The sequence below is a fragment of the Cricetulus griseus genome, chromosome X, assembly GCF_003668045.3.
Source record: "Cricetulus griseus strain 17A/GY chromosome X, alternate assembly CriGri-PICRH-1.0, whole genome shotgun sequence".
In the NCBI taxonomy this organism is placed as follows: domain Eukaryota; kingdom Metazoa; phylum Chordata; class Mammalia; order Rodentia; family Cricetidae; genus Cricetulus; species Cricetulus griseus.
The window spans coordinates 76474314-76489043 of NC_048604.1; the positions used below are offsets into that span (position 1 = coordinate 76474314).

General features: G+C 36.1%; 1 protein-coding gene across 4 annotated transcripts in view; it reads left to right on the forward strand.

The window, feature by feature from the left end:
* The window catches only part of Pola1 (DNA polymerase alpha 1, catalytic subunit), a 309461-nt gene that overhangs the window by 140509 nt on the left and 154222 nt on the right, over positions 1-14730 (forward strand). For all 4 annotated transcript variants that reach the window (XM_027431877.2, XM_035450313.1, XM_035450314.1 and 1 more), the window contains exon 32: positions 188-362. In XM_027431877.2, coding sequence (XP_027287678.1) covers positions 188-362 — 175 coding nt within the window. The remainder of the gene's footprint in view (positions 1-187; positions 363-14730) is intronic.

Here is a 14730-nt window from a genome sequence, read left to right on the forward strand (position 1 = left end):
GATTGAGACCAAGAAATTCTTGGTCTTTCTACTCTAAGATACATGTGAGATTTTCAATAGGGCAATGATTCTTGGTGTTTGGAACTGAGCAGATAAAATTTAAACTGTTGTCCTTCTATTTGATTAAGCAAGTGTAATGTGTGATTATTAAGTTGTTTGCTCACAACTTTACCATGTCTTCTGTTAGGATGGGTCAAATCTCACTGCAACTCAGAGGGCCTATGCACCTGAGCAGCTGCAGAAACAGGACAATTTAACTATCGACACCCAATACTACTTGGCCCAGCAGATCCACCCTGTTGTGGCTCGGATCTGTGAGCCAATAGATGGAATTGATGCTGTGCTCATTGCATTGTGGCTAGGTAAGTGACTCAAACACATGGAAACCCTCATAAGGTAGTAGTGAGATGCATAGTCCTCTTGTAATTATTAGGATCCCTGCTTGTAGATTCAGGATTGTGTCTGTTACTTCTTTGTTTATTAGTTTTTATAGTTGTTTGGTTCCTATCTCCCATTGGAATGTGAACTCCACACACAAATAGCAATCTTTGTAAGTCTGTGCCTGCTCTACAGGTGATACTAAGTGAGTGCAGAGAGGGGAAAGCATTTTAGGTATCAATATGGTCTATGGGCTTAAATTGTTAAAGATCTAATTAGTGACCTTTCATTAATAAGGTGGCTGATAATATTTTGCTTTTTTATTCATCTTGTCTGTTTAAATGTGTTTTGGTATAAAATCAGAAAATGTGACTTTGTAACACTTATTTTTTACTTTAAATTCTTCTAAAATAAGACTCACTGTTTTTCTTTAAAAATTGGCTGTTTCCTAATTTGTCATCATCCCAGGAGGTGGCCGATAACCTTAAGACCTTAATGTTTCTTTGATTTTTTTTGCAGTTTCACCCCTTTGCTATGTTATTATTATTGCCATCTTTGCTTAAAATTTTTTTAAACATCCCTTATTATACTTTTAGGCGACCAGAACATAGTTACATTGCTTTTAAGGTCCCTGCTCTGTTCTGTCATAAGCAAAACTGAATGTTTTTAATGTACTCCTTAATAAAGTCCTTAGATATTACCTCATTCTCCAAAAATCAAGTAACTAATGCTGCTGACATTTCATAGGCGTTAGCTCTGACAGTTTCAGACTAGTTTTTTTTTTTTTTTTTAACTCCAACCTGTATTAACCTCACTCCTACTCTGTGCATTCTCTAAATAATGTGTTGCTTATTTTCTTTCTGCTTGTTGCAAAAGTCTTCCTCCATTTTAACTAAAATGTCTAGCAGGAATGTCACAGGATGTTGGCATCACTGGGATCTCGTTTAAATGTTGGTTTTGATATTAGCAAGCCTCTGAATCTTGTTCTGTATGTTGATTTATTTTGTGAGTGATAGAACATAATTGCTCTGAGAGAGAGATAAGATGTATGTGTTATGCTTAGCACAGGGCTTGAGGCAGAGGGAGTGCTCAGCACATGATGGTGTAGCCACCTGCCACCCTACTTTCAGGTTTCCTTGTAAATATGTCCATCTTCTTTCAGTCCAGAGGATTTATGCCTAGGTAGTACTCACTATGTCTTTGTGGCATGTCATTGGATTTTCCAAAGCTCATTATCAAATCACATGTATTCCATCCTGCCCCTGTTTGAGTGTGTTTCTGAGATCAATCCCTCCACCCCCATCCCTACTATCCCATCAGTGTCTGATCTGGAAGTGGAAACTCATCTTTGACGTTTGCCTAAGCAAAACATAATTAGGAAGATAAAATTCTGCTACCAAAATAATCATATAATGTATTCTCCAAGTTGAGTTGTATTTGATGATGTTTATAAATCCTCAGCTGGGAGGAGGAGACTATAGATGCATGATTTTTTAGCCTCATCTTTTTCTGTTATACATTGAGTGCTTACTCTGTTTGCTGTGATAAGTACTTGCCATATCTTATTCAGTCTTTGTGACAGCTTCACATAGGTATATTACAGCTCCATTTTATAGAGGAAGAAGCTTATGTGAAGTATCTGGTAGTTTTATCATATAACTAGTAAGTAAGAGGATGTAGTTAGATTTTTAACTGAGCTCTGTGTGACAATAAAGCTTCTTTCCTGACCACTATGCTTAACTTGCTTCTTAGCAATAAATAGCATAAGAGGCTTGAAAGATGTTCTTTACCAGAGTGAGATGGTATGGATATGCTTCACCTTCACACCCTCTCGGTTTCACTTTGTGTCTACACATTTCCCACTGAATCCTCATAGTCCTCCCAGTTTTTCCATTTGATATTTAATAAGTAACCTGCTGCTCCAAAGGCAAACTGTCTTGTTGGGTTATTTTGTTGTTGCTTCATTTTGTTTTGAGTTTTCTAGTGGCAGGGAACCTAAATGGTGGGCACATGGAAAAGCCCCATCTTAAGAATGAATACCATTTTAGGCTATGTATGTGCTATATGTAGAAATCTTAGCTGGGGTCATCTGGGAGATTCCTTTGTATCAGATTTTTATCTGACCCTGCAATGCCCCCCTTTCCAGTAGTCTCTTTCAGTACTCTCTCCCTCCGTCCTCTGCATCCTGATCTCTTATGTTTTCATCCCCATCTGCCTATAGTTCACTCATGAAGTCTCTTCTATTTTTCCTTCCCAGGGAGATCTGGGTGTCCCCCCTTGAGCCCTCCTTGTTACCTACCCTCTCTGGTTCTGTGGATTGTGCATGGTTATCCTTTATTTTACAGCTAATATATACTTATAAATGAGTACATAGCATGTTTGTCTTTCTCATTCTGTCTGGGTTGTCTCATTCAAGACGATTTCTTCTAGTTCCATCCATTTGCCTTCAACTTTCCTAGTGTCCTTGTTTTTAACAGATGAATAATAGTCCATTGTGTAAATGTAACACATTTTCTTTATTCGTTCCTTGGTTGAGCAACATCTAGGTTGTTTCCAGGTTCTGGCTATTATGAATAAAGCTGATATAAACATAGTTGAGCAAGTGTCCTATGGTATGGTATAACTGAGCATCCTTTGTGTATATGCCCAAGAGTAGTATAGCTCAGGTTTGTGGTAGATTAATTCCCAGTTTTCTGAGAAACCATCATATTGATTTCCAAAGTGGCTGTACAAGTTTGCATCTCCTGTGACCATATTGGTACCTAGCCCAATTGTTATCAGAAAGATTTCATCCAGCAACTGATGGAAACAGACGTAGAGACCCACAGCCAAACATTAGGCAGAGCTCGGGGAATCCTGCAGAAGAGGGGCATGAAGGATTGTAGGAGCCAGAGGGTCAAAGACACCATAAGAAAACCCACAGAAGCAACTAACCTGAGCTAATAGGGGCTCACAGAGACTGAACTGACAACCAGAGAGCCTGCATGGGACTGACATAGGCACTCTGTACATATGTTACAGTTTTGTAGCTGGGTCCTCTTGTGGTACTCCTAGCAGTGAGAACAGGGGCTGTTTCTGACTCTCTTACTGGCTTTTGGGACCCACTCCTCATACTGGGTTGGTTGCCTTGCCCAGCCTTAATATATGTGAAGGTGCTCATTCTTACTGCAACTTGATATGCCATGTTTTGTTGATATCCATGGGAGACCTGCCCTTTCCTCAGTAGAAACAGGAGGAGGAGTCTATTGGGGGTGGGTAGGAACAGAAGGTGGTTGGGGGAGGGACTAGGAGGAAGAGAGGGGGAAACTGTGGCTGGGATATAAAGTAAATACATTTATTAAAATAATAATAAAAACGAATGAATATGATTTAATAGAAGGAAGTGCAGAGTATTGAGTTCCATCAAAATAGCAGGACAGTAAAGGGTCATGAAACCTTCCTGTGTGGATATGTCTGAGACTTACTTGGTTTGTCAAGACTGGTTATACTGGGAGGGAACTGGACTGTTTTTCATTCTGAATGTCATAATTAAGATCACAAGGAGCAGATTTGTTTTCCTGATGCTGGGTGTCAAATTCAGGGCCTTGGCTATGCTAAGTGCACACTCTACCATGGACCTCAAGCCTCTTTAGTGGTTAGAGTTTTTTTAACCTTTTATTTTTTGACAGTTTTACTCCCTATTATTTGTTTATATAAATATATATTATCATAAGTATGACAACTTATCAATCCAGTTTAAGTAAATTATTTGCAAAGCTCTCCTAGCAGATTAATGAGTTCCATCTTTGGAGAGTTCATGTTATCGATTGATTTCAATCTATAGAGGACATCTATCAGTCTTGGACATCATTCCTACAAGCCATATAGCTTATTGAAGCCAGTGGAAGGTTTGCTTTTGAGCCATGAAGAAAGTGCTGCTATTTTCTCATTCCAACAACTTTTTCTCTTTTGGTCTCTTGATAATGTTTTTTAACACCAATAATGTGTGACGTTGTTGTCAGTTATATAGCCACCCTTCTCTCCTGTGTCTCCTCCTCTCTCATCTTCTCCATTACTAGCCCTACCAGTAATATATCTTTGAACCCTTTATTATTCCCTTTTTCTTCGTGCGGGGTTCTGTATTAATAAGTATCAACCGTGAAGAGCCAAGGGAAACATTAGAATGTACTATGCAGATCTCAGTAGGCATTTGCTTCTGCTCTCTTAAGGAACTGTGTTTTCATTGGTACCCATTATTTCTCCATTCCACATGAAAAATTAAGGTGGCTTTTCACTTGGGGCTTTGAGCCCCCCATTACCAGTTCTCTTGTACAAGTTTGTGGTTTTAGTGAGGGGTAGGGAGGAGATGTGGAAGTAGTGGCAAAGTAAGGGGAGTGTTAGGGGTTATGGGGTTTCTAAGAGGTGCAAGCTGTAGGCATAAAATTACTGTAATTTATTTTTAAAATTCTAAATCTGTTTTCTTTATGTAAAAAAACTGCAGTTAGTGAACCGACACTGTTAAATAAGTTGAAGTGTACAAATGTATACATGAAATATAAGCCCTCCAACTGCCTAATCACAGACATAAAATAATTCTCTTGCTTTTAATGTAGTTTTTATCTTTGATTAATGAAATGTATAACAGTGTCGAAACTTTAGTGAAGTTTGATACTTTGTCCTTCTAGTTAGTACAAAGAAATCAGGAATAATGGTATAATTTCATTTAAGAAAATTATTAAGTTCGTGAATTTTTTATTTTTAAGTCTCTTTTGTCGAGAGCGAGTATATTTTTCAACTGCCTTTTTCTTTTTCTATTGCCTTTATGCTACTTTCCTTGAAATGAAAGGCAAGCATCAAGTGTTGGTTTTATCCCGTGGCTTCACTTTGGAAATTCTCTATTTCTCTCCCATCAAGATGCCTCCTGAAGTCTGTCTGGTGGCATGTTGCATGGTCAGGTGTTCTGTATGGGAAGACCATTTTAATGAAAAAGGAGAAAGAGGATAGTCTATTAAATGAATGAGTGGATAAGTCTGTTGAATTGAAAGAGAATGATTTATTCTCTCTAATAACTAATGGTTTTCATTATCCCACTATAAAATGTGTATCATTTTTCTGAAACCCATGCAAGATTATTGCTATTGGACTTAAATAAAATAAAATTTTACTCTTTTTTTATCTGTGAATAGGAAAAAAATATAGTATTACTCCTCTTATACAATAGCCCCATGGGAAACATGGTCACTAAAACTTGGAACTCTTGGCTTTTGTTCTCCAGACTGTAGGTTTTTCTTTCTCTCTCTAGCTCTAATGAAGGCTCTCTATATTCTGTGGATGAAATACTCAACAATGTGCTTAAATATCAAAATAGTCTTCTGTTCCTAGCAAACCAGACTAGTGATAAGGATGATCTAAAAGTTCATCCTAGAGTTTCATCTTTCAGTATATTTATATTTCATGCATAATAGTACTTAGCATTATATTAATCTTTTTCTCCAGTGAACAATGAGTTTTTCAACAGCTATAAAGTACATTGTTTTATAGTCAAGGATAGAATTTAAAGATTGTTTTTCTGGGCATTTTTTATGGGTCTTGAGAAATTACTGACATTTGAAGAATGTGAACTGAGAATTTAATTTCTGAAAATACTGCTTTAAGACAAGGCAGAATGAACATAATCCCTTGTGTTCATGAGTTAAACTTGAAAGCATATGGTTCTCCTTTGTAAAATGCCAGTAGCTAGGCATGTTAGTGCATACCTGTAAATCCTAGCACTGGCCAGGAAGGAGCAAAAGGATTGCTGCATATTCTGGGCCAGCCTGGGTTCCATAACAAGACCTTGTCTCAAAAAATAAAATAAAATGGTGCATGCCACTCATGTTACAGAAGTTAGTGTTTGTGAATTGACAGAGCCCAGTAATTTTCTACAAATAAATGCAATAGTAAGTTGGCGATATTTGGGAGTGCTTTTGGCACTCTTGAGGAAGTATATCGTCAAAAATATAATGGAGGGGATAGAACAAAGTACATGCACTTGAGAGTAAAACAGTGGTGTCATTGGCAAATGCCTCAAGTATTAGTTTGTGAAGGGATTTGTCTTTTTTCATGATTAAGCTCTTAAAAGAGCATTATATGTGGTCATCATTTTCAAGCTTCACATTTTCTATCATATAATTAATAATAAACTTTAAAAGCTAGCATCAGATGGATGGTAGTGTATTAAGGGAAATCTTGATAGCTGGTAAGAACCTCATTTTACACGCTGGGGTTCTGTCCTTAGTTCATTATCCAGTAACTCCTGTTCCTGTTTAATCTGCTTTTGTATTCATTGAACAAATGTCAGGCCTGTTGTGCCCAGCATTATGTATTCTTTGTGAAGGATACAAAGGTGAGGTAGAACTATAGGTTCTTTTAATTAGTTCAGGCCAAGTGATTAGTTGATTTCACTGTTGTAAGGATGTATAGTATACATCACAGCGTGTTTCCAAAAGATGTACAATAAAAAGTTATCAAAATTATGCAAAGTGAAGAACACACCTACCTACCTGGGGTCTTCATGGAAGAATTTATGAATGTCGAGATATTTAGGGCATCATGAGAATGACCTGTGTGCCACTATCTCCACAGGAATAACCCATGATATCTCAACTACTACCTCTACTACTCTCTGAGAACTTGGAGGGACTTGATGGGGTACCTCTATAAGGATATCAGTTGCACAGCTTGCATATCAGTGCTGTAAGATGTTTCCTTTCATTAACTCATAACACTGATAGCCATTACTGATGATGTTCTGTATACAGTATAATGTGAGCCGTGAAGCTTCTAGGAACTTTGAACCAGAACAGTTTAGAAAACCACTGTAGTAGGAACTCATAATTCCAGCTTTGTTAGCACTTAGAACTTCTGAAGAAAATGAAGATTTATTGAATTGTTTACATTGTACCTATTTCTTTAAAAGATCATTTAAATTAAGCATACCCCAAATAATTACAACTGTGTTGCTTGTGCTTATTACATACTTCTGAAATCCTTCCATTCTGAATGCTCAACCATGAGAACCATAAGTTTGAATCCAGCTTGGATTATACATAGTAAGACCCTGACTTAGTTACTTTTGTACTGCTGTGATAAGACATCATGACCAAGGCAACTTATAAAAGAAAGAGTTTAACTGGGCTTGTGGTTTGAAAGGGCTAGAGTCTATGATGGCAGAACAAAGGCATGGGGGTAGGCAGCGGGAGTAGAAGCTGAGGCCTCACATCTTGGTCCACAAGCAGGAGGCAGAGAACATACAGAGAATGGTGTGAATTTTTTGAGACTTCAAGGCTAAATTTCCTAATCCTTCTCAAGTATTTTCACCAACTGAGGACAGAGTATTCAAACATATGAGCCTGTGGGAACCATTCTTACTCAAACCACCATAGACCCTATCTTAAGAAAATAGAGTAAACCATAAACAAAACAAAACATAGGGTTGTGGTCATAGCTCTAGTAGAACATTTGCTTATCATGTAAGAGATCATAGATTTGTTCTCAGCACTATAAAAAGTTGCTAATAGAAAAGGGGATAAAACATAGTAAAGAGAAAACTGAATGCATCATACTAAACTATATTAAATATATATGTATAAATAAGACAAGAAAGGTTAAAGTGGTAGATTGTTGGTTCCTCTTTTCTGTCAAATGTTGAAGCTTATTGTTAAAAAATACCCAAGTTTGTATAAAAATCAGAAAAAGGAAGCAGTTAAACAATTACTAGCTTATTAAAATCTAAGTTAATAGAATAGAAGCTTTGAATCCTGCTTGCCTCCCTTTACCCCAGTTAGTAATGTATTTGAAAGACAGAGGGCTTTTTGTGAGGTAGGTAATCAATCATTGGTCTGTTATTTAATTTATGATATTTTATCTTCTAAATTTTCTTTAGCATTAAGTATTTATCTATTCTCGAGTTTACATGAAGGAATAAAAGTACTTGTAAGGGTTTTTCTGGGCTAGTGTATAGATTGAGGATCCCTAATCTGAAATGCTTCACAATTGGAAGCCTTTTGGCACTAACTGGCATGATGATACCTACCAACCTACTTTGAATGATTTAGTAGTTCCTTAACTGCTCTTTTCCTTCTGTTTTATATAAACAAAACAAAACAAAACAAAAAACTGGCTTATGGGATGGAGAATACCACAACTGCCCTCATGTGACAGATAGTGTGTTCTCATGTGATAGTCAAAATTCAGGTACAGTGAAAGTATTAAATAAAATTAGGTACAGGCTAGGTATACAAGAATTATATGAAAAGTAAAAGAATTTCGTGCTTAGACTATAGTTCTATCCCCAAGAAATCTTGTTATGTATATGCAAATATGTTAAAATTTTAGATCTGTACTCTGAACCACTTCTGGTCCCAAGTATTTCAGATAAGGCATACTCAACCTGTGCACATTTCATTAATTTAAAATTCATACTCAGGTGTGGCATCAAGACTGAAAACATTTTGAGTTGAAGTCATGAATGTTGCCAATTAGGAATTTGTTTCTATTGAGATTTTGGGAGCTATCTCTTCCAAAACAGTACCCAGAGATTTATGTTGTTTCTTTTAAAATTGAAAAAAAGATAGAATTCTACTTTATGTGTATTGTGTGCCCATGCACACATGTGTGTATGAATGGTGTCTGCAGAAGACAGAAGAGGGTGTCAGCTCCCTAGAACTGGAGAATTAATTGGTTGTAAGTCACTGTGTTTGTGCTGCAAATGGAGATCTTTTGAGATAGTGCTACTGAGCTCTAAAGAATCCAGAGTCTTTGTATAAAACCAGATTTCTTGTGAGTATGGACCGAACTATGGAATGTTTCATGACATGTCTCCAGCCCTTAGCTGTTGCATCTTTTTAAATATGTAGAAATTCTACATTTTGATTATGGAGGATCTTTTCTAGTGTTGGACGCTAGGTTGTCTGAAGTTTGTTCAGTTAGTTGTTTAATTTTAAATTGGACTTATGGTATTTTAAAAGTTATGGAAAATTTAATATGTATGATACTAGAATTATTTGATTAAGCCTTTGGGTAGTCATCACTCACCTTCATTGTTCATCAACTCTGGTTTGCTATTCTTACTCTTCTTGTTTACCTCTTCCAATTACCATGATATGAATGTTATAGTTTCATCTATAAGTGTTTTATTTTGCATTTAGGGATGACATCAGTTTTCTCTTTCAACATAACCACATTATTATCATCTCTCTCTCTGTCTCTCTCTCTCTCTCTCTCTCTCTCTCTCTCTCTCTCACACACACACACACACAGAGAGAGAGAGAGAGAGAGAGAGAGAGAGAGACAGAGACAGAGACAGAGACAGAGACAGAGACAGACAGACAGACAGACAGACAGACAGAGAGGGATAGAGAAAACCTACAATTCCACTACTTTATTCCACATTCCCCTGTTCATCCTGTAAATGTGCTTTGTTTTGTAAAGCTCAGTATTTGAATTGGAAACCAGTCTAGGTCCATGTGATAGTTAAATTTCTTTTTTTCTCATTGTTTTATTTTTACTATTTATGAAAGAAACTGAAGATTTTATACCGTAAAATTTTTTGTGGCTCTAGAGTTTCCTCATTGCATTGATGTGGTATCATTAAACACGTTCCTCTGTCCCATATATTTCCTGTAAATTGTTAGTTGGATTAAAGACTTAACCATATTTATATTTACTTCACTTTATTTTATGTTTTGCTAATACTACTTCCCAGATGATGTTTTATGCATCTTTCTAAAAAATACTTTATATCTAGTCATGACTTTGAGATAAGCCATAGGTCTATCATAAGAAATACTTAGTATTCACCTTTTTAACCTCATAAGTGTAAATTTTCTTGGAGTTTTACATGCACACAGAAAATAGAACAAAAACTAACTGAACAGCTTGTTAAATTTTCACCTCAACACACAGCTGTGTAGTCATGAGACAATATATTACTTTTTCCCGGGAAGCACTCTTCTGTCTCCTAGAGACAATCTTCCACCCCCTGAAATTTGGTATTATGGCTTCTAACACAGAAGAATTTTTCTTATTTGGGGATATTATATGAATTTTTACTTTATTCTTTGTGTCTGGCTACTTCTACTTTATTATGTTTTTGAGATTCATTTGTGTAATTGTACTTTTGGTAATTTTTACATAGTGTTGCATTGTATGAGTATGCATGCATAACACACTGTATTATATCTCCTGTATGTATGTTCATGGGTTGGTCCCACTCTGGGCTATTATGAATAGCACTGTTTGAAGAATTCTTATACATGTCTTCAGTTAAGCATTGTCATTTATTTCTATTGGGTGTGTACTCACTACTGCTAGGCCGTTGTATACATGCCACTTCAGCGTCAGTGGTTGCTTCAGATTTTCTAAAGTGGATCTAACAACCCTACAAACTGTATTCTTAACAGCACGTGGTGTTTTCTCTCTTCTTCATCTTATGTAGTGGCATACATACCATTGTGGTTTTACTTCGCATTTGATGATTGATTTGCCTTTCTCCAAGTTTCTTGGTCAGCTAAATATCTCCTCTATTGATTTATATTCATCTCATTGATTTGCAGGCATTTCTTACATGTCCTAAACATGATCCCCTTGGAAACAGACTGTGAATATCTCCTAGTTCACATTTTTTTTTGTTTTGTTTTTCTTTGATTTGGTTTTGGTTTTTGGTTTTTTGACACAGGGTTTCTCTGTGTAGCTTTCGATCCTATCATGACGCTCGCTCTGTAGACCAAGCTGGCCTTGAACTCACAGAGATCCGCCTGCCTCTGCCTCCTGAGTGCTGAGATTAAAGGTGTGCACCACCAAACGCCCGGCCCTAGTCCACGTTTTTTTTAAAAAAATAGGATTTACATATTTTATCATGAAATGCCATAAAGTCTTTTAGAACATTCCCATCACTTCAGACTACTTCATTCTTTCTCTCCTTTCCCAGTCAACACTCCCTCAGCAGCAACACCCATCTGATTTCTTCACCATAGATGAGTCTTCCCTAGTCTATAATTGTATGTAAATGGTTTTCTACAGTATGTACTTGTTATGTTCAGCTTCTTTGACTTCATTTAATATTTTTTGAACTCTTGCTGCTTGTATTGGTATCCATTCTTTTTCATTGCTGAGTAGTATTGCTGCTAGATCATTCTGCTGTTAATATCCATTAACCTGTTTTTCACCTATTTTGAATAAAACTGGGCATTTTTTATACACAGCTGTTTAAGGAGATTGCATTAACCCTTTAAATTTTCACTATTTTTCTTTAATACTGAATTTGCATTTTATATGTTGTTTTCTAGGAAGTCCAGATACTTGTAAGTCTAGATTTATGCAAGTGAAAAATGACTTACTTCTTAAGATAAATTTTCATTAAAGAATAGCAATAACAAGGGTATTTTTTGGCTTCCCTAGTATCTCAATTGACTCTTACTACAAACAACTGCTTGTGGATGCCAGTTACTTCATTTTCTCACTTGGAATTTCATCTGTATAGATTTTACCTTTTCCCATGTGCTCGAAAGTATGTAATTAACTGGCTTTACTGCACTTATTTTCAGTTGTATTGAGACTTTGGCTTTTTTTTTTGAAGAAAAGAGAAATATTTAATGTTGTGATGCTTCATAAATATATGACTTGAATTATAAACAATGTAAATATGTTAGAAGGGACATAAATGAACATTCAAAGCATAAGAGTAGTCTACAATGCTTTAAAAAAGATAAGAGTAGAAAAAATAATATGTCAAATGTTACATTGTGTGATTAAGACTGATGATATTAAGTAAAAACTGTACTGCTAGACTCACCCACCCCAGTGCCTGTGATGCTACTTTCTATAAATACGCCTTTGAAACTGAGAGCTTTGATCCTGTTGCCAAAATAATGTGAGATCCTAGAAATTTTCTAATTATAAATGACAGTATTTTAATTTCATTCTACTACCTCTTCTGTCCCTCCCATCTCAGCACAAGTGACTTGATCACTACAAGTTGCAGTATTGAATTAAAGCATACATCACATCATCTCTGCTTATTGCGGGGAAATCACAGCTGTTCTTCTGCCAGATAACTGGTTTTCCAGAGCCCATTCAGGTTACTCCTTCCTTTATTTTCTGCCTGCCCAAATGAGTCAAGTCACCTAAAAGCAGTCTAGTAGAAGTGGAAGTTTCCTTTTTCAAACAGGGCTTAAAGTTTGTTTCTCTAAACCAATTGTTCAGAGAAAGCTGTCGGTAGAAGAGGTAAGGAATTTGGAATTCAGTTTTACATCTCTTGCTGAGCTTTCATATGGCTACACACTGTGAGCAGTTTAATATTAATTACAGAACATATATGCAGGCAGGGCAAGTGTGATGGTAAAGATTGTGCTTTAACGGCATTTCTGACAGCTTTTAATTTTGGGTTGTCACACAAAGGGAGTTTTATGCTGCACGGCTATTTTGCAGTCTTAAAATTCAAAATCTCTACCTCTAGGTGGCAGCACCAGATACTTTTATTCCTATTTGAGGCCAGGCTGAATAAGTTCTGCTATCAGCAGTGAAACTTTCAAGTTGACTAAAACTTTGAAATATCCTATGAGAATTTGGTTAAATTACTTCATGTGTTGAATAAATGTGGTACTTGCTGTACCCTCTGTTTTTAGGTTTTCTAAAAGGATTTGTGATCTTTTTTTTTCTTTTTTTAAAAAACATGGCATAGTATGTCTACTTTAAAAATTTAAGCCCTCTTCAGTTTGCCTGTTACATGTATAATTCTTCCAAGAAAACCACTTTTGTGATGATGTTTTTGTATTGAAGTAGCACATAAAAAGACTGTTGTGTGCTTAATACTTTGAAGTTAATTACTCTGTATTTTCCTTTTGTGTTTTTTAAATTTAACAAGAACCATAGCTAAGTGAATACAAGATTGAAGCTTCTTCCCCTGAAACAGTACAGCTCGAGAATAAATCTGAAGTAATTAACTAGGCCAGATGGCCTAGTTTTGCCATGGGAAGTTAACAGTTATTTGTGGAAGTCAACATTTAGAGTAGATATTGGATAACACCTCTTTTTTGCCCCTCACAGTCAGACATTTGTTGAGTGTTCCTCTGTAAGTAGCAAGATAGAGCATGTCCATTTTTGGTTAATACATCAGGTCAGGAGGTAGGGCAGGCAGGTGAAAGGCTGGCTAGCGACCAGTGTGCTCCTCCATGTACTCAGGTGTGCCAAGTGAAACAGGGCTGATAAAGGAGGGCTGAGGAACAGCCCCTAGTTAATTGTGGATATGTACAACCACCATAGCTTTGTTCCTTTGTTTTGGGAGCATGTAAGTATCTTGCCTTTTAGAAAACTGTCTTCCACCCTTCCTTTAAAGTTAAAATTAGCATTGGAAATTGATTAATAATTATACAGTCAGAAAAGTTAAAGCTGCTTTCTCATAACTACAGATTAATCAACACATTCTGTGAATATCCTCTTGTATTTACAACTAGAGATTAATGAATTAGGTGCATTTATCTGTTACTATAGAGAACAAACAACCTCACTTATGAATGTGGTTTCTCACATTCAGTTTCTCAGCCCTCTTTAAATATGAGGGTATGTATTATCCATATTTTGCTTATCTGTTATTTCTCTAGGAGGCAGATCATTTGTGAACTACAAATGATAGTCTTGGCATGGGGCGAGTGCCATATATCACAGTAACATATCACTTATTCTATGGATTGTTCTGAAAAATATTTAAAATTTTTTCTTATATGCTGTCATATTAGGAAATACTTTTAATTTCTATGAAGTATGATTATTCACTTCATGTGTAGCATGAGTGTGTGTTTCGTGTGAATATAGTCTGGATTAAATGGTGTCCATTTGCTACTTTGTGTTATGTTCAGGCAGGATTTATTTAGTGTTTGTAGTGAACATGATTAAACTCGGCTTATTCTTTTATTATCTCATGTGAAGTTCTAAACTGTGTGGATGGTGACACTTCCATTTGTGTGTGAGAGAACTCAGTCACCTACTCTTTGTTTGCCACCTTGCTACTCTGAAAGCATTTTCCTCAAGAACTTTACTATGTGTCACCTGATGAGTGACCAAAGAAAATATGGCAGTTTGAATTTTAAATATAAATCCAAGTAGTAAAATTTGACAGGCTTTGAACAGGGGAAAATTAAATTGGTAAAAAATGTTTCAATTCTTTCAGTTTGTGGAAACAAGATAGTATAAACTATGCATTCATTTATTTATTGTGTTGTTTCACGTGAAATATAGAAATTACATTTGGTTTCAAAACTTTCGTGGGTGTGTAGAACTGTAGAATGTGTAGATACATGGAATATGTAGATCCATGTTTTTGTACATGTTTTAAGT